The following is a 26,307-nucleotide window of genomic DNA, read 5'->3' on the forward strand; positions in this document are numbered from 1 at the left end:
GTGAAAGATTTGATAGATTCTTCTGATTTATTCTTATCTATATGCAAGGTTGTCTAATGGCTGTTTCCCCAAATTGTAAATATAAGTATTTGACTGTTCTTATCTGATGCAGCTGGGCTGACTTGCAGCTAAATTGCTTATAAACACATAGATCTGCAATTCATGTGCCTCTTGCCAAAAGGGAGCTGATAACAGCACTGAGGGAAAAGAACTTAATGTTCAGATTTAATCAGATCAGCAAAATGAGAGTATCTGACAGGCAGACATGTGTGGGATCTCCTGGATTCCTTGCAACTGTGTGTTGCTATTTCAACTGCCAGTGCAGACTGTATGTATCCAAAATACCTCACAGAGAGACTTGGCTTCCCATCTTGTGATTGGATCTTAGTCATGCCTTAAATTGTAATTTTAACTAGGCAAACAGTGCTGTGATAGCCAAAAGAGCTACTGATAACCAAAAGAACTCCTTTAAAAGAAGCAGACTGCAGTGGCTTTGAGGAAATGAGATAGGAAAATCAGGAAGAAAGTACATGTTCCAAATCTACTGATCCTCAATTTGAGGATTCTTGAGAGAAAAACACTTACTGACAACGGCAAAACACTGAAAGAACTTGGAAAATAATACTCAATGCCATCCAAGGAAAATACTCACCTGATGCTGCAGTCTTCAGGTATGGAGGGTGGGATCAGCACTGAGAAAGTGGCACACTGCTTTTATTCCGAGGATCCGGACATGAGGTATAAAACACAATTGTCCTTCAAAAGATAACCTACATTTCCTGGGAGATTTCCTGGGAGTTGTTGTGTTTGGTTTCCTGTAGCCAGATGGTGGCTGGATAGCAGCACTGAACTCACAGAGCCCATAGAGTAGCCAATATTGAGGATAAAACATGGATTGGTTTGGGTTGGAAGGGACCCTATAGATATCTGGTTCCATGGTAGATCTTCTGTGCCTGTAGAAGTTGAAAGCACTTGAAAGGATTCTCTTTGTGGCTGCAAGTGTGGAAGGAATTTTCAATGAGTAATAGTACTTGAGAGGGCATTTGTCAGGAATTCTACAGATAAGCTCCTTGTTCTTGAAAGCTTAACTGAATAAACATTACAGGCCAACTCCCAGGAGAGTTTGCTTTGTGCCCTTGTTTCAATATTGAAGGTACATATGGCTTTAGCTAGTATATTAATTGCTTTTATTTATTTACGTAATCTAATATTTTCAGTCACTCCTGAGCTCTCCTAAGACCTTTTGGTTTTGTTCTGAGAGCTTGAGACTAACTTCCTGAAAAGTAAAAGAATGTCCATTCCCATTTGCAAGGTGGAATAAGTGTTGAACCTGTGACACTCTTGCCTAAGTGTTGACAGTCAACTTTGCTTAAAATCCCTTCACATGTGCCCAGTGACATTTGGTATAGTCACTGCACTGGTTTTGCTGATTGTTTTCCTCTCTATAATTTTGGTAGAAAATACTTGAGATAAATTTAATAAAGGAAAAAGTGTTATCACTCTTATAAGTTACTCAGTTGATCTGACAAGCGGGTGGCAGCACCTCTTTTGCTCAGGTTGGAGAGAACTTGGTGCTGCTTTAGCAGTTCTCTCCTCCAGATTTTGGTGGTGTGAGGTTTGGATGTACTGCAGCAAAGGCTGCAGGGTGGGGAGGCTGTGCTTCAGAGCTGCTTTGTAATTTGTGCCATGATAAAAATCAGTGCCTTAGTCATGGGCAGCTCGGGAAAAGGAACTCGGAGTTCAGACAAAGCTCTCTCTCTCTAGTTTCACTTTAGAGCTTGCATGGTAAAGCAAAGTGATCCTTGAGTTTTTGGAATGTTACATTCAGTTCATGACTTTTAAATTTTATTTTTGTGGCTTGCACTTGCTCAGCTTCCTTAAACTTGGGATGCAAGTACTGAAATAGCCGTGGAGCTGTGTGCTTGTTCCCCCACCCAGCTGACTGGTTGAATCAGACTTTCTGGACCAATAATAACACTTACAGAGCTTTATAAAAGCTCCAAGTGTGGGAACTGGCACTGTCAAAGGAAGATCATAGATCATTCAGTTCTTAAGAAGAGACTGAAATTCCAAAATCTAAATCATGCTCTCTGAAGTTGTGAGAAGTGCTGGAAAAATGTGAGGAAGAGTTTCCATAACAAGTGAACAACAAGGTTTTGAAGTCCAGCACAGAGAGCTGTGTGGTAGAGATACACTTTGCAGATAGCAGAGACTTGGACCACAGACAAAAGTGTAATTCTAGATATGAAGAAATCCCCAATCTTGAGTGTTGAATTTCATACTGTCAAAAGCTGACTAACAAGAATTCCTCTTCTGTAGCATCAGCATCCATTGATGGTGTTCATGTAACAATCAGAAAAAATAGTCTCTTGAATGCTTCTTAAATTCTGGGGAAAGGTGGGCTGGAGAACTTCAGCATAGAGCTGTCTGTGCCCCCAAGCTGGGAAGGCACTTCTGTCCTCAGCTCTCACTTTCTTCTGTTCTACTCATTGCACAGTTAATTTTGTACAAAGTCAGGCAGTATGAGCTCACTGGTGTGGACTGATACAACAGGATGCAAAGATGCATGGCACAAACACAGGAAATTGCTTAGGTTTTAGTTTTCAGGCATAATTGATTGCTTTAAAGTTATTTAGTGGAGCAGCTGGGTTGTTTCTGGAAGCAGTCGTGCAGTTTGCAGGAGAGCATGGGAGGAAGGGAGAGCCCACAGCTGGAATGGGATATCCCATAGTTGCTGGCTTGAGAAACTAAACTGTTTTAGAACCCATTTGCTGCACTGCAGTGTTGGCAGCAGTGTTGTGGGAAGAGAATGAAGGAAGCATAAAGTGATCCTGAATGAGGGAAACTGGCATGAGGAATTGCTGGTTCACCTTCCAGGTTGGTTATGAATCTTTGTCATGTGGCGCAGGGAAAGCTTTGGTTCTTTGGGGTACATGTTCTGAATTAAGTATTGGGTGTGTTTCCTGCTTTGGACTCAAGCTCTTTCCCAAAGAGTTAGCATGTATTACGGAATCCACATCCATGTGTTTTTATTGAAAAAACTTCTATTCCCCTGCAAGCTGCTCTCTCCACATGGCTCAGCTGTGCCCATACCCATGATCACATCCTAACCAGCAAACTCTCCTTGTGTTTGTAGGATTACCTTCCCTCCCAGCAAGACATCCTGCTGGCACGAAGGCCGACCAAAGGCATTCACGAGTACGACTTTGAAATCAAAAATGTCCCTTTCAAGATGGTCGATGTGGGCGGCCAGCGGTCGGAGCGGAAGCGATGGTTCGAGTGCTTCGACAGTGTCACATCCATACTGTTCCTCGTGTCCTCCAGTGAATTCGACCAAGTGCTCATGGAGGACCGGCAGACAAACCGCCTGACGGAGTCCCTGAACATTTTTGAAACAATAGTCAACAACCGGGTGTTCAGCAACGTCTCCATCATTCTCTTCTTAAACAAGACGGACTTGCTCGAGGAGAAAGTGCAGAAAGTCAGCATCAAAGACTATTTCCCAGAGTTTGAAGGGGATCCCCACTGCTTAACAGATGTGCAGAAATTCCTGGTGGATTGTTTTCGCACGAAACGCCGGGACCAGCAGCAGAAGCCCCTGTACCACCACTTCACCACTGCTATTAACACAGAGAACATCCGGCTAGTTTTCCGTGATGTTAAGGATACCATCCTGCACGACAACCTCAAGCAGCTGATGTTACAGTGATGTGCAGAGACTTTATTTCAGTAACTCTTGTGTGTTGGTTTTTTTTTTTAACTAGAAGTTTACAGCAGGAGTAGAGAAATCCAGATCCTGTCAGACTTCTTGATATGTGGCTAAAAGCTGCTGCTGAACACATTATTGCCAATTTCTGCAGAAATTCAGGCTTAATCTCTTCCAGTGTAGCTTCAAGTTGACTCAAGTTGTAATTTTATAGCAGACCTATGTCTAAGTTACCTGTAAAGTGGTAAATTTGACCTTTTACAAACATGTGTATTATCCTAGAAAATCCAGAATTCCAAGTCCACACTTCAGTGAAATCATTGCAATTATTAGACTGTGGCAGTAATTTAAGGTGGGATGGGGGGGGAGAAACTTTTCACATCTAACTTCATTGTGAAGACTGTGATACCATAGCTGACTTATGATTTCTCAGGTCTATTTTTGGTTAGAAATCCCAACAAATCCCTTGCTGGAATCATCTCTTTGAAGCGCAGCTTCCTGGCTGTACCGTACTTCCTGTTTGAGTATAAATCATGGGGTTGGGTCGGAATAGGAGATTCTTTAAAAATACTTCAAATTGGGAGTTTCAGACATATCTATCAGGAAGTGCTGAGTGCAGTGAGGAGGGGTTAGTGGTTGGCACAGTACACAGATCCATTCCAGGGTGTCTGCACATCCTGGAGCCATGGCAAAGCACAGAGCACTCTGATCAATCCTTTGGCATTCTGATGTGGGAAGGGGGCAACAAGCCCAGCTTGTGTTTCTTACCTTCTCTACGCAGGTGTTAGCTGTGGCTAGCAGATGTTAGCTGTGGCTCACCTGTTCCTGAAGCGCTTTAACTTAGCACTGGTTTATTTGAACTCCCTGCCTCCTTCCCGGCTGCCTCCTCTGAGTCAGGAGCCTTCGGTGATGGAGAGAAGGACTTGCAAACCTAAGTGCCTCCTTGTGTTCTGTCCTCCTCTGGCATTTTCAGTGGCCTTATGAATTCCCAGCAGAGGCCTTGTGTAGCTGACACCGTGCAGATGAATGTTTAAAAAGAAAAAAATAATGTTTCCCAGCAGAATGTGCTTCAGCTGATGAGCTTCTTTCTGCGACTTTCCAGTTGGGTCTAAGCAATCCTAAGTGTACTTGAGCCAAATATGTTGCACAGCATCTCCCAGAGTGCTGCTTGTGACTGTTTTACCCAAAGTTCTATTGCAGTTTTGTTTATTTTTCTTACGGGGAGTTGTTAGTGTTTCCATGTGATTAAAAAAAAAAAGTGGTGATGATAATAAAAAATAAAGAAAATGAAACAATCCTCATGTACCCCACAGCACACTGCGAAAAGAGAGTGAGATTGTGATACAAAAATTAGTGTCCCTACCACGTTTCCCCCAGGCTGTAGTGTCATGTGGGCAATTCAGCTGCCACTTTGCCCCTGGAATTGGCCAAGTCCTGTGGATCATGCTGGTGGCCAATCCTTCAATACACTTTTATTCACATCCCACGAGCAGGGGGTGACGTGGTGGTGTCACTGCTGGAAGCAGTGGCCCTGCTAGGACATAGGAAAGCTGCCTGTCTCCTGAACTTAGCCTTTACTTACTGTGATTGTAAGTTGTGTTAACATCTCTGTACCTTGTTCTCCTGGCAGTAGAAGGGGAGAACAGTGTATTTTTATTTAGTTAGGTGCTTTGAAAGACCTCTATTTTTTTATATCATCCAGTGAATGATAGGTTAGTCTGCGATTCTGGCCATCAGGCACTGTTTGGGGAGGAAAGAATTCTGAAAAGAGCTTGGGAGAAGTCACAGTGCAGAATCTGAACATAATCTGAAAGTCTGGATGCAGCACTGATGTCAGGAGGGATAATAGAATTGTGGATGGGGATATTTAATGTAGATTTTGCCTCCACTGGACATGGATTATTTGTGATTTGGTGTGTCTGGGTCATATGTGAGCAATTCAAGAAGGAGGCTGAAGCAGAGACTGGTGAGGCTCTTTTAAGGACTAGACAACACCACTGTGATGGGCGCAGAAGTTCTTTTCCCTCTTCAGAGTATTCTGGTTGGTGTGGCTGGGCTGTAAATGTTCCAAGTCCAGTCTTGGAAAGCAGAAAACAAATCCATGCCCTTGGCTGTCAACAAGAGGAGGAGTTGGGTTGTTTTTTTCCTTTGCTGACAGTTGTCTGAACAAGACTTATCTCTGATTAAAACAGTTAATTTGGAGAGGTCTGCAGTAGGTGTTTGGAGGGTGTCAGACCAGATATTGCAGAAAAGACTAAGGACTGGCAGTGGATGATAGGGTGAGTACCAGGGATTTGTCTAAACTAATTTATGTGAAATGTTGATGAATTTTTTATCAATGGAACCTGTTAATTTACTGAAGATCCTTAAAACTGATGTCAGTCTAAGGATGTAGCCAGGATCACCAAGGCACTGGGCACTTCTGACCTTAGCTAAAGTGGGGAAAATAGTCAGCAGCTTCTGCCCAGAACCACCACAACAATCCCTGGTTTTAATCCTTTCAGATCACTCTCCCTGTGACCCCCAGGGCCTGTAAGAGAGCAAGGGGGACCCCACTGCTGAGTCACTTGTAGGCCCTGCTGGATAAAGCACTATATGAATCTCAGGCAGAAATGAATTGTGTTCATGAAATGAGTCAAATCACTCGGGTTTCCCACTCCCAGTTCTTGAGAGGGGTGAGGCAAAGCACCTGGATGTTCCTGTTTACATGGTTCCTGTGTTATCCTACAGCCAAAAACCCCAAATCAACACCCCTGTCCATCTTCAGGCTCACTCTTCATGAGCTCCCTGAATGGAGCATACCTTGGACTGTTGTATTTCCTTCTAGATTTGTTTCTAAATAACATTTGTTTATAGCAGGACATAAATTTGGTACAAGAGCTGAAGGGGTGATGCTCTGAACAGACTGACTTTTATCCTGAAGCAACCAGAATTACAGTTTGCTGATGAGAGTGAAGCTTCCTCATGGAAACCAGTCTGTGGTACAAGGTTGGGATGTATTCTTAGTGAAGGTGGGAAAGCAGGTAGAAAGTGAAGTTTTCCAGAAAATCAGGTTTCCCAAAATTTCTTAGTACTCTTTGCTGGAGTGAGCTGTGTTCAAAAGATCACTGACTGTATGGAGATAAACCACTGTCCTGTACAAGCTGTACTTGAAGGTGAAATCAGTGTTTTAGCAACTGTTCCCTGCTGCAGAGTGTTCAGCTGAGATGATTGATACCTAAAAACTGTGGCTGTTCATCAGGGCTTTGCAATTTTTACTCTTTTTCCTTTATATATTGTATGTGGGAGCATAAGCCATCAGTTTGTGTGAAACTTCAGCTTTCTTCTAGAATAACTGCTCTTTAAAAAAAAAAGTCCAGTTGCTCTCAAAGGCTGTTTCTGGGGCTCTTTTGTGAGTAGTTTTGGTAATTCCTCTTCCAGGAGGTTTTCCCAGCACCATTCCTGTTCCACACCCCTGGGAAGTCTCTTGCCGAATCGTTCACCAGTTCACTTTACAGGTCTTGTCTCTCTGATGGTACCATTAACATAGTTTTTAATTACACAGCATTGCAATACAGTGCCATTTTGCAATTTCTTTGCGTTGTACTTGAAAATAAGTTGAATTGCAGACTATTTAAAACCGCTTTCCTGCGCTTTCAGTAGCAGTGAGAGCTTACCTTACGTGAAGCCTTTATGTAAAAATATATTTTATAACAACCTCATAGATCTTTAACAAAACCAAGATTTGTATTAGCTTTGTATAAATGTTTGTGGCTTACAATTTTATATGTTTAACTTTTTATAAACTTTCCAGGGACTACTTTTTATTGTAAATTTTTTTTTTCTCTCCTTGCTTTAGTTTAAGATTGGCAATAAATTATTTCTAAGGGAGGTCTTAGAAGAAAAAGCATCACTTCCTTTTTATAAAACGGTTTAATTGATTCATAGTTTCAAACCTCTTACACTTGCTTGTACATTGCTCTGTACATACTCTCCAAAGGTGTTGCCTTTCAGCTATTAATATTTGCCTTGTGTACAAAAATTACTGACGATAAATAAACATATACAGCCTCATGTTGGTGTGATGAAATCATTTTTTCTGTTTAATAACGAGCAGAGGCAGCCAGCTGACTTTTAGTTGGTTGGCAAAGCCCAGCTGGTTTGCTGCTGCAAACACATCTTGTGTTTCAAGTAAAATATGTAACAGAGTCACACAAACTCTGCTCAGAAGGCTCCTCCAGGTTCTGCTCGGCCTGATGGCTTTGTCCCCGGCAGGGAGGCACCAGCAAATTGCTGACTTGCACTTGACAGCCAGTTTTTTTAATATTGTGCTCAATATTTAAAATATTGATGGCACTTGGGTGTGTTCTGCGACAAACCTCTATGAATTATGGATCTTGGTATGGCAGAGTTGATTTTATTTTTTTTTTTTAGCTCTTTGACTAAGCCAGCCGATACCTCCTGGAGAAGTGGCTCACTGGCTGCAGTATGAAGCAGAATTTTGCAATAGAGCATTGATTTCTCATCCGTTTTTATAGGCCTGAGATGGTTCATTTTCCACAAGAGCCTTTGGATTTGGCTGGCATGCTGTGGACACTAAATCCCTGGAAATACTCAGCCCAGGTCATCTGTTCACAGAGTTAGAGCTCAGCATTAGTGCTGGTCGTGCTAAGGGGAGTAGAGGAACTGCAGGAATTCCCAGTGAGGATGTTGCTGAGGGTGAGGTGGAGCCTGGATGCTCTCAGGAGCACCTCTGCTCCCTGAAATGAGTTCCAAACCTGCCAGATGCCCTGGAACTGAACTCAGCTCCATGTGGTTTGGATTCCAGGCCCTGCCTGTCCTGGGAGAGCTGCTTCTGAGGAATCTTGACCACTTCACTCTGCAACAGTCACAGCTGAACACTAGGATTTCCTCTGACTTGGAAGTTTTTTTCAAAACCTTTTTCAGGTTGTGGGGTTTTTTTGCATCCCATTTCCTGGTATGCCACCCGAGGAGTAAAACTAAACCCATCTAGATCTCAGCTAAACTGGTCGTGTCTATTGGGTTGTTTAATCCTAATATTGCAAATGGAGTTGCATCACTTTCACCTGGGCTTCTGGTGAATCTCTCGTGGACTAAAGCCCTGAGCAGCCTGGGACAGTGGAAGATGTCACTGCCCATGGCAGGGGGTTGGAACTGGATGAGTTTTAAGGTCCCTTCTGACCCAAACCATTCCATGATTCTACAATTATTCTGTGAAATAATTAATAACATAAAATTTCCCCTTAGAAATTGATTTGTGGCGTTGGACAATCCAGCAGCAACTCCTGGGCTCTGATCACCTCACCACACTGATGTGCTGGGGGCTGAAGTGATGGGATGAGCAGAAGGGGGAAGAAAACGTTCCAGGATTTACGGGAGTAAGTGAAGTTTCCCCACATTTGCAACACTTTCGATTTACCGAAGCACCTCATTGCAGTGCTGAATGCAGGTTGGGTGTTCAAGCCTCTTCCTTCCTGTTCAGCTAACTCGGTGATTGCACCATAACTGCCAGGAGGGATTGAAAACACTGGGGCTGTGCCCGAGTGTCCCTGGCTGCCCTGCCAGCAGCAAGAGTGCCTTTGGAGCCACCTTGGTGCCACTCCTTGTGGGGAGCAGAGCTGACCACGGAGCTGTGCAGAGCTGAGGGTGAAGTGCTGAGGAAGCTTTGCCCCAGGAGAGCAAATCCCGTGGGGAATCTGCCTGGAGATGGGACAGGAGTGTGCTGGGTTTGCCTCCAACCCACCACAGGTGATGGCAGGGATGGACTGCTGCCCCTGCACTGATAACACTGAGCACTTGTGCTCTCCACACCAGCTGAGATGTGTGCAGTGCATGTGAAATGGGAATTGCTTGATTCAATTGATAAGGATCCAGATGGACTGAGTCCCACAAGGCTCTGCAGCAGCGTTTTATTTGTGCCTAACTTCACATGCTGTTTGATTTCCTTCCTCTGCTTTCTTCCTGGAGGTTTTATGCAGGTGAATGGTCAGACACGGGTTCCTGCAGGAGCACAGCTTCCACCAACAGCATTCCTGTGGGCTCTGGGGCTCTTGCTCACTGTCACTGCTAGGAGAAGCTCCTGCTGCAGGCTGTGAAATCCAGCGTGGCAGAGCCAACCCTTAGCCCGGGTTCAGCAAACAGGCAGCAGATGACTCGGAGATAAGGAATCCAAACATCCCAAAGGAGATGTGCAGTGAGAGGGGAGAGCAGTGCTCCCCTGCGTGCAGCAGGGAGCCGAGGGTTTGATGAATTGCTGAGCACTCGATGTGACAAACCTGGATTAGGGGCAGCCTGCTGCCCGCCGAGCTCTGCCACGCTGCCTGCAGCTCCCTGCAGTTAATATTTAAAGGCTGAGCCCTCCCAGGCTGTGAGCAGCAGGTTGTGCTGGCTGCTCCTCGGGCAGGGAGGGCTCTGAAGCCCTGCAGGGTAAGGCAGGAACATGTTTGTCAGCAGATCCAGGACGTGAATAAATCCCATTTCTCTGCCTGGATGGCTGGAAACGTGGTGACCCACTAAGATGATGCTGATCAGTGCAGACTGGTTTTTATTAATTTAGGGCTTGCAGAGCAGGAGGAAGCACAAGATCCTGTGCATCCAGCAGTATCCAAAGTGAGTTTTCCTTGTATTCAGCAGTGGATCTTGCCTGTATGGAAGATGCTGATGCCCTTCCCAGGATTCTGTCCATCCTAGAGCCCAAATCCCGGCCTGTTGTCAATTCTCTGTCCTATCCAGCACCAGGCCAGCCCTGGGTGGCTCTCAGCCAGGCTGCAGGTGCTGTCCTGTCCTCTCTGCTGCTGCCTGCAGCCTGGAACACAACCAACTTCTCTGACGTAGCAAAAAGCCACCTCTTACCAGATCCAGAGGGGAAGAGGCAATGGGAAAAAAGGAGAAGAACGTTTATTTTAACATTCCCACTCCCCCAGACAGCCTTTGCTCTGTTCAGGGCTGAGTGACTGTTTCCAAGCTGCCCATATTCCGTGTCAGGGATGTCTGGGGGATGACAGCAGCCGGGAACAACTCACCTCCAGCCCTCCCTGCATCCGGCTGTGCTGGCAGTGCCACCAAGAGGAGGTGGCATCACCACCCCCACGAGAGGTTCAGCTCCTCTGTACACCCCCAGTCTGTGCCTTGGAGCTGTTTGCAGCTTTTATTGGAAGAAAAGCCAACATCTATCAATGATACAGATCTTTCTGGGGTTGCCTAGGCAGAATATTTTGCATTTTTTCTGTGTGAGCTGATTCTCTTATATTGATCCAAAGTCTAACGGTGGCAGCAGATGTGAATTGATGACTATTTCCAGCTCTAGCCTCCATTCTCCCTCCAGAAAAGGGAAGCAAACAAAAGAATTTCAGTGAAATCAGCATTTTCAAAGCGTTATTAACATCAGGATTTGCAGAGGGCAAGTTGAGCAAGGCTTCAGCAGCATCAGCCTTCTTACATCAGGTCTGGCATTTGCTAAAAAATTGTCTAGAACTGGGGAGAAAACTTCCTCTTTTGTTCCTTGCAGATGAGCCTCGCAGACTCTCCTTCCCTCTCTCTCTCATGCCCACTTACAAAACTTGAGGAGAAAAGGGGATATTTCCCATTTTATCCCCTGCTGTGCTCCACAAGCTGCCTGGGAAAGAGACACCAACCTGAGACTGCAGCAGAAGCCACTCCAGTCCCTCCCTGCTGATGGCATTGCATCTCCTCCCACAGCAGGAAACCTTGCTGCTGCTCCTCCTCTCCCCTCTGCAATACCCAAGGTGAAATGTTATTAAACACTTTTTTTTTTGCCAGCATGTGGTAAATCCTAAATTCTCCTCTGGTTTCCAGTGAAAAGTTGGCTTTTGCTGCACGGTAATAAAGCAGTGCAGAGTCATCTCTGGTGTTACTTGGGGATGTCACTGGGGGAAAGGAACATTTTTGGGTGTGCAAAAGCAGCGAGTCTGGCTGTCTCCTGGTTCAGCTGATTGGCACCACTGCAAGGACCTTACTGTGGTCTGCCAGCCCCTGGAGGGAGCCTGAAAGAAAGATGGAGAAAGAATATCTGCAAGGAGCTGGAATGGCAGGACAAGGGGGAATGGCTTCAGACTGAGAGAGAGTGGGTTTAGATTGGGTATTAGGAAGGAATTGTTCCTTGTAAGGGTGGAGAGGGCTGGGATGGAATTCCCAGAGGAGCTGTGGCTGCTCCTGGATCCCCAGAAGTGTCCAAGGCCAGGCTGGACAGGGCTTGGAGCAACCTGGGACAGTGGAAGGTGTCCAGAGGATGGAACTGGCTGAGCTTTCATGTCCCTTCCAACCCAAACCATTCCACGATTCTGTGATCTCTCCCTTTAGAAAAGCCCCAATTGCCTGACCTGGAAGGTTTGATTTATGGAGAGCATTTAGACATTTCTTATTCAAATGAATTGCCAGAGGGAGCTCCTCTCTGCAGGGCTAGCAAGGTGCAGTGCTGCTTTCCCCTCTGCACAGCAGCAGGGATGGGATGGGATGTGAAAGCCCCTGGCAGCCCTCCAGCCATTCCTCTGGAGCCAAGCTTTCCACTCCTTGTCTCCCTACCCTGGCTCTTCCTTGCAGCAAGACAAATGCCTGTGGTGATGCCAAAGGAAGGGGAGCAGGGGAGGAAAACACAGCCTGGCACATCCTCTGCCTGCCGTGGCTCTCTGGAGAGGGGGAGGTTGGTGATTCTCTGAGCAGGGAGAGCCTTTGGATGGAATCACTGCCCTCATGCAGGGAATGTTCTGGAGCTGGAACCTCCAAGGGGCACCAGGAGGGAGAGAAAAGCACCTGCAGAGAGCCTGAAAAGGTGTCCCAGTGGGTGGGGCGAGTCACTCCCCAGAAGTGACTTTCAGATGCTGCAGGGCAGTGGAACCACCTCTGCCCCACAGCTTTGTGCTCCAGCTGCCTGGGAAGGGCAGGCAGGGTGGTGTGAGTGTGACAGAGCAGAGCTCTGGAGAGCCTTGCAGGACCTTCCCTTGCAGGATCTTCCCCTGCAGGACCTTCCCTTGCAGGAAAGGTCTTCTCTCTGAGGGGTGTTTCAAGGCAGGATTTCACCCATCCCATCTCAGTGGTCACATTTCTAACACTCACAAACCTTTGCTTTTAAATAGCTCCAGCTCCTGTCAGTGCTGTGGGACATAACCCCAGGTATTTACAGTTCCTTAAAAGCAGAGGAACAACTAAAACATCTGAAACTAAACAACACTCAACATGATTTTGCCATTTCCATAGCTCTTTAGATCTCACTTTTCTTTAGCACAGGCTGATTTTTCCCTCCATCTTCTGGTCAGATGGGATTTCTGTTTGTGGGATGTGAAGGTCACCCCATCCTTATCTCCCAGACTGTTTGGGAAGAGCTCCTAAGGCAATATTTATGAAAAATACTTCAGAACTGAATGTATTATTGCTTGACTGACACGGCAAGATTGTTTTCTCCACCCAGTTCTGCTTCAAGCCTGCCTCAGTCTGAAGCTTCAGAGCAAACCATCGTGGAGGAGCAGAGGGAGAACCATGATCCTTGTTCATGATCTGAGCTCAGGATGGATTCCAGGAACGTCTGAGCACTAAATATAGCAGCTGTGCTTGCTCAGCAGCTCTGGGTCCAGCAGGGGAGGTGTGAAATCAAGTCTCAGTCACCATTAGCAATGCTCCCTGAGAATTCCAGGATCCCTCTTTCTCCTGGTTTAAATCTCTTTGAAATGCTGGAGAAAATAATGAAATTATTGGGGGGAAAAACAGAACCTTAATTTACAGCTATTAGGACCATGGGCTAAACCCTTCCTCTGTCCTCTTTGTCTTCCAGCAAACTTCACCAGTGCTTGTAAAAGCTTCTGAGCACAAAAAGCATCACAGGAGTGTAAATATTGGAGCTTTTATTTGTTTGGATTTAATAAAAACTGCTGGGTGTGTTGAGGAAAAGCTGCTCCTGAGACACCTGTGCAAACCATAAACCCAGAATGCCTCTTGTTACAGGATTTCCTAGGAAAAATGCACGGAGGGTTCCAGCTCCATGTTGGGTGTGGTTGTGGTGCATTGTCACTCACGATGCTTTTCACCCCCGATTTTTGCAAATTCTACCCAAAATCTCCTCCAGGAAGGGTGATGCTCAAATTACCAAGACCCCGAAGTTCTTCTTCACTTCTTGCTGCTTTCCTGCAGGTCTCTTAAAGCTTTCAAACGAGCTGGATTAATAAAATATGCTCCGTCTTGCTCATGCACACATTTTAAATTAATAATGGCAATCCTGCTGTAAATTCACGCTGGAACAAACCAGTTCAGCACGCCCAGTGCTCGTGTCCCCATCGTGTGTGTCCCTGTCCAGCCTGTCCCTGCCCTGATCTGCCCAGCCTGCATGTCCCTGTCCTGTGTGTCCCTGTCCTGCCTGTCCCTGTCCTGTGTGTCCCTGTCCTGCGTGTCCCCGTCCTGTGTGTCCCTGTGCATCCTGTCCCTATCCCGTGTGTCTCGGTCCCGCGTGTCCCTGTCCCCATGTGCCCTCGTCCTGCGTGTTGCTGCCCCGTGTGTCCCCAACCTGCATGTCCCTGTCCCGCGTGTCCCTGTGCTTCCTGTCCCTATCCCGTGTGTCCCAATGTCGCCTGTCCCTATCCCGTATGTCCCCTCACGCCTGTCCCTGTTCTTCCTCTCCCTATCCCTTGTGTTCCCCTCATGCTTGTCCCTGTCCCGCATGTCCCCGTCCCGTCTGCCCTCCTGTACCCATTTCGCGTGTCTCTAGCCCTCCTGTCCCCATGCCGCTTGTCCCTCCCGTTCCCCTCCCTCCTGTCCCCATGCCGCTTGTCCCTCCCGTTCCCCTCCCTCCTGTCCCCATGCCGCTTGTCCCTCCCGTTCCCCTCCCTCCTGTCCCTCCTGTCCCTGTCCCGCAGCGCCGCGGGGGGCCGGCAGGGGGCGCGCGCGGGCCGCGCAGCCGGGGCGCTGCTGCGGGGACAGGGATGGGACATTGGGGGGACAGTGGGGACACTGGGGGGACACGGAGGGGACACTGGGGGCACACGGGCACCTTCCTCCCTCCTGCCCCGCTTTGCCTGCCCCTCTGCCCCGCCGCCTCTGACTAGCCCCAGGTGGCGCCAGGCGAGAGCCCAGCGCGCCCCGCACGGCGGGTGTGAAGTGGCGGAGGGACATGAGGACACGCAGGTGGCCATGGTGTCCCCAGCGCCGGCTCTGGATCAGCTCTTTATCCTCCTCTTTATCAGGGAATGGCTCTGGTCCTCGCCATGGCCAGGCGGTGCAGGGCTGAAGCCACCTGTAGGAATGGCACTGCTGTCCCTCCATCCTGCCCAGGCTGGGTGTGGAGTTGAATAAAAATAGAAATTAAATAGAAATAGAAATAATAGAAATAGAAATAGAAATAGAAATATAGAAATAGAAATAGAAATAGAAATAGAAATAGAAATAGAAATAGAAATAGAAATAAGAATATAATAGAATGGAATATCCTGAGTGGGAAGGGATCACCCAGTCCAACCCCAGCCCTGCACAGACACCCAGCAATGCCACCCTGGGCATCCCCGGCAGTGCTGTCCAAACTCTCCTGGAGCTCTGGGGAAGAACCTTTCCCTGATATCCACCCTAACCTGCCCTGGCCCAGCAAGCCCCAGGCTGCCAGTGGCTCTGCTGTGACAGAAAGCACAGGGCAGGGCACTGGGCTGTCCCCAGGCTGCACCCAGCCTTTCCTTCCTCCTTCTGCAGCGCTGGGCTGTGCTGGTGGCACCCATGGCAGAGCAGGGACCTGGGCCATGGCTGTGAGGGGCACATCCCAGAGCTGCCACATCCCAGAGCTGCCACATCCCAGAGCTGCCATATCCCAGAGCTGCCACATCCCAGAGCTGCCACCTTCGCCATGCCCACCCCTCCTGCAGCCCAGGGTGCCAGCAGGATGCCCTGGGCAGGTTTTTGGCCTCCCTGCTCTCCTGCAGCCCCGTGCCTGTGTGGATGTGCACTTGTCCCAGAGCAGCTGAGCCCTGGGGAAGTCAGCTGGTCCCTGCTGGTGTCACCTCTGCTTGGAGCCATCCCCTCCCACCTGAGCCTGCATTTCACCCCCACCAGCCAGCCCTGCTTTCTGACTCCCTCGCAGGATGAATTTCACAACCCCTGCCTTGGTTTGTGTCTCAGCTGTTGCTGTAGCTACCACAGCTCCTGCCTGTGTGTGTTTGCTTGTTTTTCTCATCTTTCTATGGCCTTGCAGACATGAAAACTGCACAAGCACACAAGTTCAGGGTTTCCAAAGGAAGCTGTGGTCTGAGACACGCAAAGAAATGTCAGGGGTAGAGAGTTACACTTGTGGCTAGTGACTGTTTGTTTGTTTTGCTAAGTAGAAGCAGGTGTCACAGAGGGTATTTGGGGAAAGATGAGAAGGGTTGTGTTGCTCACAGGGTTCAAAACCTTCTCACCAGTGTTAACTATTGTTTTCAGAGGCAAGAAGCAGAACGCAGGCGAGAGACAGAAGGATTTTGCTCAGGTCTTTCAGCATTGAGATTAAAATCTTTCAACTTTTTCCTTTCATTTTCAATTTGTGTGTTGCAGCTTAGAAACCTTAATATCAAGGACTGCACGGGGGTGATAGTGGAGCAGTGGCAGGAACCCAAATGTGTTCACCAAAACCCCTACAAGTGCTCAAGGAGAACCCTGAATGGTTATTAAAGTGCCTTGAGGTGCTGCAGGATTGAAGTATGAAAAATACAGAAAACTTTGTGTATTTAAAGGGTTACTTTCTGCCAATTACTATAGACTATTTTAAAATTTACTGTCTGACAAGGAACTACCAGTGCACTAAAAATTCTTCTCTGGAAAGCTAATGTTTGTATCTCTTGGCTGACAGCGGTTGCTAACATGATGCTCAGTATTTGGTCTGTGCTGATGCCTCCTGTATCCAGGAATGTTTGTCTTCATCACTCTTGAACTCTCCTAAATCGAGTCTGGGGTGTGCTGAGGAATCTGCCCATAGCAGGGAGAGCAGACAACTCTGGTTACAGCTGAGATATTTCATGATGTTCAGGAGAAAATGCCTTGAATTTAATGCAGGTTATTTACACTGTTTCTCTCTCTCGCTTTTCTTTTTTTTTTTTAATTTTTTTTTTTAATCGGGTTCACAGTTTTAATGGGTGCTTTGTGTGAGAGGTTTAATTTCCTGTGTCAGGATGTTGTTTGTAATTTCTGGAACCAGGATTTGGGTAAGTTTCCGTTCTTTACCTCTCCCAGGTAGGACACTTCCTGCTCTGTGCAGACAAATTGACTCCCCTCCACCTGGGCCCCAAATCAGGCTGACAGGGCAGAGTTCCCACTGAGCACAATTTTCAGGACTAATTTTTGCTCTCAGCTTCACAGATCTGCTTTTGTTCTCCCTTCCTGCCCTCACATACTGCGAGCAATTAAATCCTCTGAAGCACGTGAATTCTGCCATTAAAAGTGCACACCAGAGTGCATCTATATGCATTTTAAAAATCACTCCTTTGAAACAGAATCACTTATGGGTTTTAATATTTATCGCTGTTGTTCCCTTGGCTGAAAAATTTGAATTTGACATATATGCATGGTTTATGTCCAGTTTCCACTTTCCACACGGAGCAGTTTGGCCTCTCTGCTGTGCTGAAGGGGTTTTTAACCAAGAATTCCACAGGCAGGTCAGGCTGCAGGGTCAGTGCCTCGTCCTTGAAGGCAAACACTGAGGTTGGAACTCCTGACTCACCCAAAGCTGTGCAAAAGCAGCTGAATAAAAACCTCTGAGATGTGATGCTGCCCGTGTGGCTCTGGGGAGGACTGGGAGGTGTCCCCATGAAAACACTTCAGGAGCTGAATTTGAATTTGTGTTGAGCAGTTTGGGTGATCTCTTTGCATCTGGATTTGCTGTAAGTGCAAAAATTGATGGGGGATTTTGACTGTGATGTTGGACACAGCTAGGAAAGGTTTTGCCCCTCACCAGTGCAGGATGGAAGAGAAAAAAGAGAAATTCCCTTTGTGCCTGCAGAGCCTCTCCAAGGTACAGTTTATTTAATATATTTTTCTTCTGGATGGGGAATTGCTGAGTGCCTGGGCAGGAGCAGGAGCAGTGAGTCTCAGTGCCATGAGCGTTGCTGAAGGTGCACTTGGGGGTTTCTGTGTGGGCAGAGCAGTGTTTGAGCAGAAAAAGTGTTTGTCCCCAGTGTCACCGTGGGGCCAGTCCAGCAGGGTCTGTGTGCCCCGATAGCTGCAGGGCAGGGCAGGGCTGTGCCTGCCGGGGCTGATAAGGGCTGTGGGGATGGTGCTGCCACAGGGAGAGTTTGGGTACAGCCTGGGGAGCTCAGGGCTCGAAGCTGGACGAGGGAAGGGAGTGATTTCAGGGCAGGCAGGGAGGCTGCAGCAGGTGGGAAGGACTTGGCTCTTCTGGGGTTCCTCTCCAAGCTGCTGCTCCCTGTTTTCAGCTTCCCAGCACTGCAGTGCTTGGCTAAGGCTGTGCTGGAGCAGCAGAGGTACATCCTGTCCTGCATCCCCAGGGATCCATCCCATCTATCCCATCCCATCCCATCCCATCCCATCCCATCCCATCCCATCCCATCCCATCCCATCCCATTAATCCCATCCCATCCATCCCATCCCATTATCCCATCCATCCCAGTGTCACCATGTACAGAGCACCTTGCTCTGCTCTCTCTGAGGAGCACCAACCCTCACTCCTGCTTCTCCAGGGTGGCACTGCCCAGCTGCTGTGCCAGCTCCTGCCTGGGGATGCAGCCTGTGGAGCAGCAATGGCTGTGTGTGTCACAGTGTCCCCAGTGTCCCCAAGTCACCGCTGTGCTCTGGCTGCCAGGGTCAGCTCTGACCAGCACACAGAGCCACAGGATGGTCACTGCCAGCAGGGGAAGAGAGGTCAAGGACCTGTCAGGGGAATGGTTTGGGTGGCCAAAGGGCTGTTTGATAAAAGGCTCCAGTGACAGTGCCAGAATAGGACCTTTCTGTGTGTCCTCATCCATCACTGCTTTATTTGGTCATTCATTTCCAAGTTACACCCACCGAGGAAAACCTTCTCTCCCACCAGCACGGAGGTGCAGCTGTGGGGTTTGGGCATGGTGAGGGGAGCTGGACTGTGCCCTCAACCCCCAGGACAGTGGCTGGGAGGATGCTCAGCAGGATTTGGGAGTGTGTTCAGTTAGATTTAAGGAGGATGCTCAGCTTGGGCAGCAGCATCTCCCTGATGCCATGCATGGGCAGCAGTGGGAATGGAAAGCCCCACCCCAGCAGTGCTGTGCCCCCCTGCCTGTCCCCTGCCACCCTCCAGCCCCAGGTACAATGTCATGAATGGCCTTTGCTCCTTGCTGGGGATTTCGGGTGTTTGTCTCATTTTGCAACATGTAAAGAAAAGGAAATACCTGTTGCATCACAGCAAAAGGCAAAAGCTAGAAGTGCTTCAAATGCCTGATTTTGCTAACTTGCCATAGCCCAAGCCCAAACTGGTGGGGTTAAAGTGGATCAGTGGAGCACAGAGGCAGCTGGGAGGCCCCAGGGGGATGTTCTGCACCCCACTTTGCCCTCACCCCCCATCACTGCTCCAGGGATCTCTGGGGCTGCTTTGGGCTGCTCCTCTGCCAGGCTGCCTGTGGCAAACACCCAGCAGTGGATCAAGCAGAAAAAGCATTCACAACATTAATGAAAGCTGTGACAAAAGGAAGCGAGGGGAACTATTGTCTCCTTGGCCTTCTCCTCAGAGTGTCTGCGTGTAATGAGACTTTTGGTTATGCTTGTGGCTTCTGTGACAAAGCTGTGATTTAAGGGCTGTCTGTGCCGAGGCAGAGCTGCTCACACAGGCCAAAGTGCTGGTGAGTAATATTTTACCACAAATTGTTGTAACTGGAGCTCGACGAGTGCAGTAGGAAGGAGCAGGAGGGGATTGCGTTTGATTTATGAGATGACTTAGTGCAATTTGCAGGGCGAGCTTTGTGTGGCTGTGGATTTGCAAACCCTGCAAGTAAAAGTCCATGGGAATGGGGCTGGGGAGGGGAAAACTCCGTGGTTTGCTGCCACGATGCCCAGAGGAGGAAGCCTGGATCTGTGGGTGTCACCAGGGCTGGCACTGCTCTGGGGACCAACAGCAGCTGGGGATGGCCAGGAGCCTTCCCAGTGTGTGTGCAGAGCCCACTGGGAATCACAGAATGGGATCACTAGGGCTGGAAAAGTGTCCAGGATCAAGTTTAACCTGTGACTGATCCCCACCTTGTCCCCAGCCCAGAGCACTGAGTGACACATCCAGTCATTCCCTGGACACTCCAAACCTCCCTGGGCAGCCCTTTCCCCTGCCTGCCCATCCTTTCCATGGAGAAATCCTGAATTTCTTCCTGAAGGGTCCTGCCTTTCAGCATGGCCATGGTGTGTCAAACAACCCCTCTGGGCAGCTCTGCTTTCTCCCTCAGCCTTCAAACCCAGCCAGAAGTTGCAGGGGTGTTTTCCTAAACCCCCAGGTTCTCCTACAGCCAGCCTGAGGAGCATCTTTAGGGTGAGCTCTGGGGAGGAAGGAGCACGGAGGGCTGCCTGCTGCTGGGCTTGCATCACTGTGAGAATTCAGGTCATGTTTACTACAGGCAGCTGGAACACAATGATCTCAGATGGTAACAAGTAACATGTGAGAGGACACGTTAAAGCATTCAAGCTGTTTTGTAAGCACCTACTTTGCTTTCTTTCCAAACCCTGTTTAGCTCTTCGCACGGATTCATTTGTCCTCTGGAGAAGCTGGTGTCATCTTATTGAAATAAGTGAAAAAGAGCCAGAGCTTCCCTTTCCTTTTAATTTCAAATGGAAAAATGGTTTTGTCTTTTTTTTTTTTGGTTAGTTGGTTGGTTTCATGTTGTTGTTGTGTTTGTTTTTTTTCAAAGGCATCAACAAGCCCAGCCCCACAGTGCAGCTCCTTTTCTGCTTCAAAAGGACAGATATCTACTCTCTGAGGGCTTCAGCCTCTTGCAAGCTGCCCTTGTGTAATTTCCTCTATTTACATTTGGCCAGCACTGGCCTCATTGACTAGGAGAGTTTATACAACCCCTTTGGAGAGGAATACCAAGGATTGCTGAGGCAGTCCTGCCCCACATCTCCTATTTACCGTGGTGCTAGAGATGTACAGCGCTACTCAATAAATACTGAATAAATACCTCCTGATCCTGTTTTGCTCTGCCTTTCATGCCTTTGTACCACGATAACAGAGGTCACAGGCAATTAATTTTAACCAGGTGGGGAAAACGACACTTAAAATCTAAAATCAGGGAGACATCTGATAATGCTCCAGTTAAATGTGTTTTTATTTACGTGAACTGTGTGCAGCCTTTGCAATGCCTGTTTTCAGGGGCTTGTTTTTGAGGAAACTGTTGCAAATGCTGTTTGTTCACTGCTGTAAGCGAGCCAGAGTCGAATTTGGAGGCAGATTAGCTTCCCTGGACTTTGGTGTTTGTGTTCCAGCCTGCTCTGCTCACCTCTGCTCGAGGACTGAATGAAAACAGCTTGTCCTTAATCCACATCAGTGGTGATGATTCCTTCAGCAGGCAGAGCATTTGCAAACCTAATGTGGGCAGTGATGTTTGGGACGTGGCAGCTCTGCTCCTTGTAGGGTTTGTGGGGTGAGCAGGGCATCAAGAAATCAGGTTTGAGGGAGAGAAAACTGCTCTTCAGCGCGACTATTCTGCTATTTAGTGGCTTCTTGATTTATTTTTTTTTTTTATCAAGTAGATTTTTCTGGTACACCAGTTGCTCAGCCTGGCATGGAGAATGCATTCAGCAATGCAGAGATGAGAAAATAACGACATGATTGCGTGCCTGCTGAAGAAGACACGAGGGTGACACTGCTAAGTGCCACCAATTCAGGCACCACTCGGGAGAAGAAAAGGCTCCCTCTGATCAGGGCTGCCGGGGAAGGGTTTACAAGAGCACCCTTGAGGTCAGCGCTAATCCTCAGCTTCCAGAATGCTCATTTCAGAGCTGGGATTGCCCAACCTGCAGGGGAAGCACAGCCACTCCAGCGGCATGTGACAGCCAGGCTGTGACAGCCCTTGGGGAAGGGAAGCATCTCCACATCCCACAGCAAACCCAGGGGCAGCCCAGGCAGGGAGAGGAGGAAAAGTTTCTTCACTTGTGTTTATTACCACCAAAAAAAAAAAAAAAAAAAAGGAGAAAAGAGGGGAAAAAAAAAAAGGAAAAGTTTATTGCAAATCTCAGTGTTTAAGAGTATTTCCAGAGTCCACTGGGTAACGTTACAAAGCAATCAGTAAATCCTGCTCTCTGCTGTGCCCTCTCACACACACACTCGCCACTCGCTCCCCTGCTCGTGCCGCGACAGACAGCAACAGAAACGGACTGTGAGGTCAGTGACAAACCTGCTAGTCGAGCTGTATTGGAAACTGCCAATAAAAAAAAAGAGGAAAAATCCCAAACGAACGGAATTACAGTAGAACCTCGCAAATCTGCAGAACAGGGAGCTTCCACACACACGCAAAACCTGGAGGCCTTAAATCCACTTCCAAGCAGTTGTAATAGCAAAGTGCTGTAGTGAGGTCTCGAATCACAAAGACTTCAACAACCTTACAAGGATAGGCTACAGAACATTTACCAGAAAAACGCTTGAAGTATCATAAATTAACAATAAATAAAAAAAAAAAAAAGAACATCGTAATGCGACGTGGTTATTTGTTCATTGATCACTGATTCACACGACTCTTAGTTTCTCTGCAAGGGATCTTCCAGTCCTGGGTGCAACACAGCGAGGTTCTGCTGGCCGTGATAAAGTGCTGAGGCAGAGGAAGGACACGAGACCACAGGTCCCGGGCAGTGAGGATGAATTGCTCCAGCCACTTGGTTGCAAGAGTGCCTGTTTCTTCATTTTTTTTTTTTTCTTCATTTTTTTTTTTTCTTATTTTACCTTTTTTTTTTGGACATCTAAGACAGAAAAAACAAATCAAGCACCTTCCCAAAAAGAGGTTGTTCTTTTTTTTTTTTTTTTTTTCTTTTTTTCCTTTTCTTCTTAAAGGATTGTCCCACATTTCTATGGCTGGTAAAACACAGACAGGTCAGCATAGCAGTTAATGGATGATGCCACTTCCACTTAAATACACAGAAATGGTGGTCTGGGAGTTTTTTCATTCCCCCAAACCAGAACAGACTTGTTTGATTTGTCCCCCTGAGTTGCCTAGAGGCGAGAAGATGCATATAGGTGGGGTAAGCAAGCTCGTGTCACCATGAGCAGGAATCTCTCCCGTTAAGACTGAAAGAACAGCTCAAATGTGGTCTTTTGTCCTTCTCTTCACGCACAGGCTCCACTTCATTTCTCACTGAAGCCAGCAGCAAAAAATAAAGAAGCTCCTTGCTGGCTTCGGGGTGAGCTGGGGAAGGGGTGCAGCTCAGCCCAGCCACCCCAGGACCCCCTGGCTGGCAGGGTGAGGAGCAGAGGGACAAGGGAAGGTCCTGGGGGGGCCACAGGCAGCAGGGATTTCCTTGTGCACCTGTGAGAGAAGGTTTTGGGTACATTAAGACATCCTGGGCCAAATCCTCCCTGCGGGGTGGGTTGGTTCTGGCAGCAGTGCCAAGTCTGTGGGCACCAGCTGAGCCTTTTTCTGTGGAAAGAGATGCTGGATCTGTAATTAATTTTTTTTTTTCTTTTTAAATAACTGGGTTACTTAAGACTTACCTATTGAAAACAGCTACAGTTTATGCTGTAAGAGTAATTTTCCCAACAATTTCACAAGCAATATAAGATAGGCATTGAAGAGATTGATGTAAAGACAGCTTTCCGTTATGCAGAAGATCATTTTTCCTCTCCAGTTATATGAGCTAACCTCCTTTAACAATCTCAGAATAAATTAATAAATACTAGTTAAATTAGAAACAGTACATCAGATCTGACTATCAACAGAAAACAATTCTAAGGATCCCAGTCAGGAGAAGAAAAATGATCTTGTGAAGTATGTGCAGTAATAACTGGCCATAAAGACACACGGAGCCTTTGATTTCCCAGCATTTGTGACATTCAAGTTAAGATCGTTAGCAATGGTTTCTAACTGTCAGCTATCTAGCCTAGCCTCCTCCTCCTCCTCCAAGCTAAAACATGAGTCTGTGTCCCTCCAGAAGAAGATTCAGTTGGCTACTGGTGGTGTTGTGTTTGTTGTTTGGGTTTTGTTGGTGGTTTGTGGTGGGGTGGGTGGTGGGTGGTGTTTGTGTTGTGTTGTGTTTGTGGTGTTGTTTTTTGTTGTTGGGGTGTGTTTTTGTGTGGGTTTTTTGTGTGGTTTTTTTGGGTTTTTGTTGGTTGTTTGTTTTTTGTTGGTGTGTTTTTTTTTTTTTGTGGGTTTGTGGGGGTGTTTGTTGGGTGTTGTGGGGGGGTTTTTTTGTGTGGTTTTTGTTTTTGTTTTTTGTTTGTTTGGGTTTGGTGGTGGTGGTGTTTTGTGTGTGTTTGTGTGTGTGTGGTGGGGGTTTGGGGTGGGGGGTGGTGGGGGAGTAGAAGGTTAGTGTATTTTTTGTCGTATCCACTAAGACACCTACAAAAAAAACATTTACAGCAGTTAGCCACAGCCCCTCCCTCCCTGCCCTGCCCTGCTGTAGGGTTTTAATCTGCATTTTATCTGCAGCCAAAACTCGGTGGCAAACAGACTCCACGTTAAAAGTGACCCTGTTGAGTGCTGGGGTAGAGGGGTCATCTTCAGGCGAGTCAGAAGCCCCATGGCACTGCAGGGATGCTGAGCCTGAGATTCATCAGGCATCTGTTTGTTCTGCCAGGCTTCACCTTTCTGCAGTGGCACAGGCACAGCGAGAGGGATTCGCCTCTGCTGGTGCCTGAAGTGATGCCAGGTTTGGGTTTCTAACAGGATCAGGGTAGCACTGCAGCATTTCCCTTCCCTCTGAGGTTCCTCAGTGCCTCATCCGTGGGACTCTGCAGAGCTGCATTGCAGTCTTCTGGCTCTGGGAGATTCCCAACAGTGGTTGCAGGGCTTTTAGAGGGTGCTGTGATTAGTGCTGCCAGAACACTTCCCAGACAGAGAAAATCACTGACAGCTGTCAAACACCTCCAAAACAAAATTACAATGCAAGTTTTACTTACCTGCAAGGGGTGGTCCAGCCAACCCAGCTAAGCTTTGAATGAAGACGTAGACTCCAGCTGCAGAAGACATCCTCTCGATGCCAACCACGTCGTCTTCAGCCAGGAGGGGAATATGTGTGCCCGCGACCGTGCCGAGCATGAACCCAAAATAAACGCTACATATCATCAAGCCCCAGAATCCAGAGGCAAAGGGGAAGGCAACCAACGCTACCGCCAGCAGGATGACACAGATGAGCTCGATGTAGATCTTGCGGATCGGCTTCTTGTTGAGAACCCAGCCTGCAAAAATCCTGCCAAACACCTCGGCGATGGCCATGGCTGACAGGATGTAGGCAGAGTGGTCCTTGCTGATGCCGAGGCTGCGGCTCAGGGGGATGATGTAGAGGGAGGGAGCGAAGAAGCCCAGGGTTGCAAACAGGCCAAACCTGTGCTGGAAGAGAATAGCCAATTCCTATTTTTTATAACCTTTACAAATCCTAAAGATTTTTAGAGGGCAATTTTTGCACTTTGTTTCTTTTTCCTGCTGCTCTGAGGCTATTCTGTGATGTTTGGGTTCCCTGCTCTGCTCTTGTGCTGTGTCCTTCTCATGTCAGATCCCACATACGAGTTCCTGAAGCACTCAAAAGAGAGTAAAACTTATTTTATAATTCAGAGGAAGAAACCTGAGGCTCCATCCTTAATAAATTTCCATGGCGAACTTACTAAATAAAATTGTAAGTGGTGTTTATTTGTTATTGTCCAAAGGCTTTCTGTGAAAAAATGGTTTGGAAGATGTTTACTGTCTTGGGTCTTCACCAGAACTGTGAACTAAATTACCTTTGGAAAGACAAACTTCTGCTCTTAATCCCAACCATCCACCCAGAGCAGCTGAAATTGTGCAGAGCCAAATTTGATTTTCAGATCCTACAAGACACAAGTGGGGTTGGCAATCAGGAAGAGTTTCTTGTACAAGTGCCCAACAAAAATACAATTAAATTTACAATTTAATGGGGGTCTCTGCATCCCAAGAGCCCTGCGAGAGCACAAGGGCTCAAATTACTCAGAACCATAATATTTTTGCTTTTTAAATTAGCTCCTTTATGAATTACAGCCAAGGAACTGATTGGCATTGACAGCTGATTCCTTTAAATGGAGTGTAAAAACAAAAATAAATCAGAAGTAATTATGGTTCCTGGGCACTTGCAGATGTTTTGAAGATGTCCCATTTTAAACTTTATGCTGTAGATGGAGCATCCTTGAAACCTGACTCCATCAACAGTTGGGGACAAAGTTTAAAATGAAATCTCATGGAATGAAATGAAGTGAAATTTAATGGAACTGAATGAAGGAAATTTTATGAAATTGAAGGAAATTTCAACGTTTCATTTAAAGAAAGGAAATTTCGTTTTGCGCCATGGAATTAAATGAAATAATTTTATGAAATGAAAGGAAATTTCGTTTTGCGCCATGGAATTAAATGAAATAATTTTATGAAATGAAATGAAATTTCATGGAGTGAAATAAAATGAAACGAAAATTCAAGTTTCATTTCGTTTTATTTCCTGAAATGGAATGAAATTTCATGGAATGAAGG

The 26,307-nt window shown here is 47.2% G+C and overlaps 1 protein-coding gene and 1 pseudogene across 1 annotated transcript; one reads left to right on the top strand and one right to left on the bottom strand.

Moving 5' to 3' along the window:
* The first annotated feature begins 2,972 nt into the window (after positions 1 to 2,972).
* Positions 2,973 to 7,759, top strand: LOC146422576 (guanine nucleotide-binding protein subunit alpha-13 pseudogene; annotated as a pseudogene).
* A 16,398-nt stretch (positions 7,760 to 24,157) lies between these two features.
* Positions 24,158 to 25,164, bottom strand: LOC146422577 (monocarboxylate transporter 7-like; the record flags this gene model as incomplete). The annotated part of the gene is made up of 2 exons (XM_085046172.1): positions 24,158 to 24,174; positions 24,735 to 25,164. Coding segments are annotated over 2 exons (447 nt in total), but the record flags the coding sequence as incomplete, so codon positions are not given.
* Between the last annotated feature and the right edge of the window lie 1,143 nt (positions 25,165 to 26,307).

This window comes from Lichenostomus cassidix, unplaced genomic scaffold (assembly GCF_008360975.1).
Source record: "Lichenostomus cassidix isolate B80296 unplaced genomic scaffold, HeHo_3.0 HiC_scaffold_573, whole genome shotgun sequence".
In the NCBI taxonomy this organism is placed as follows: Eukaryota; Metazoa; Chordata; class Aves; order Passeriformes; family Meliphagidae; genus Lichenostomus; species Lichenostomus cassidix.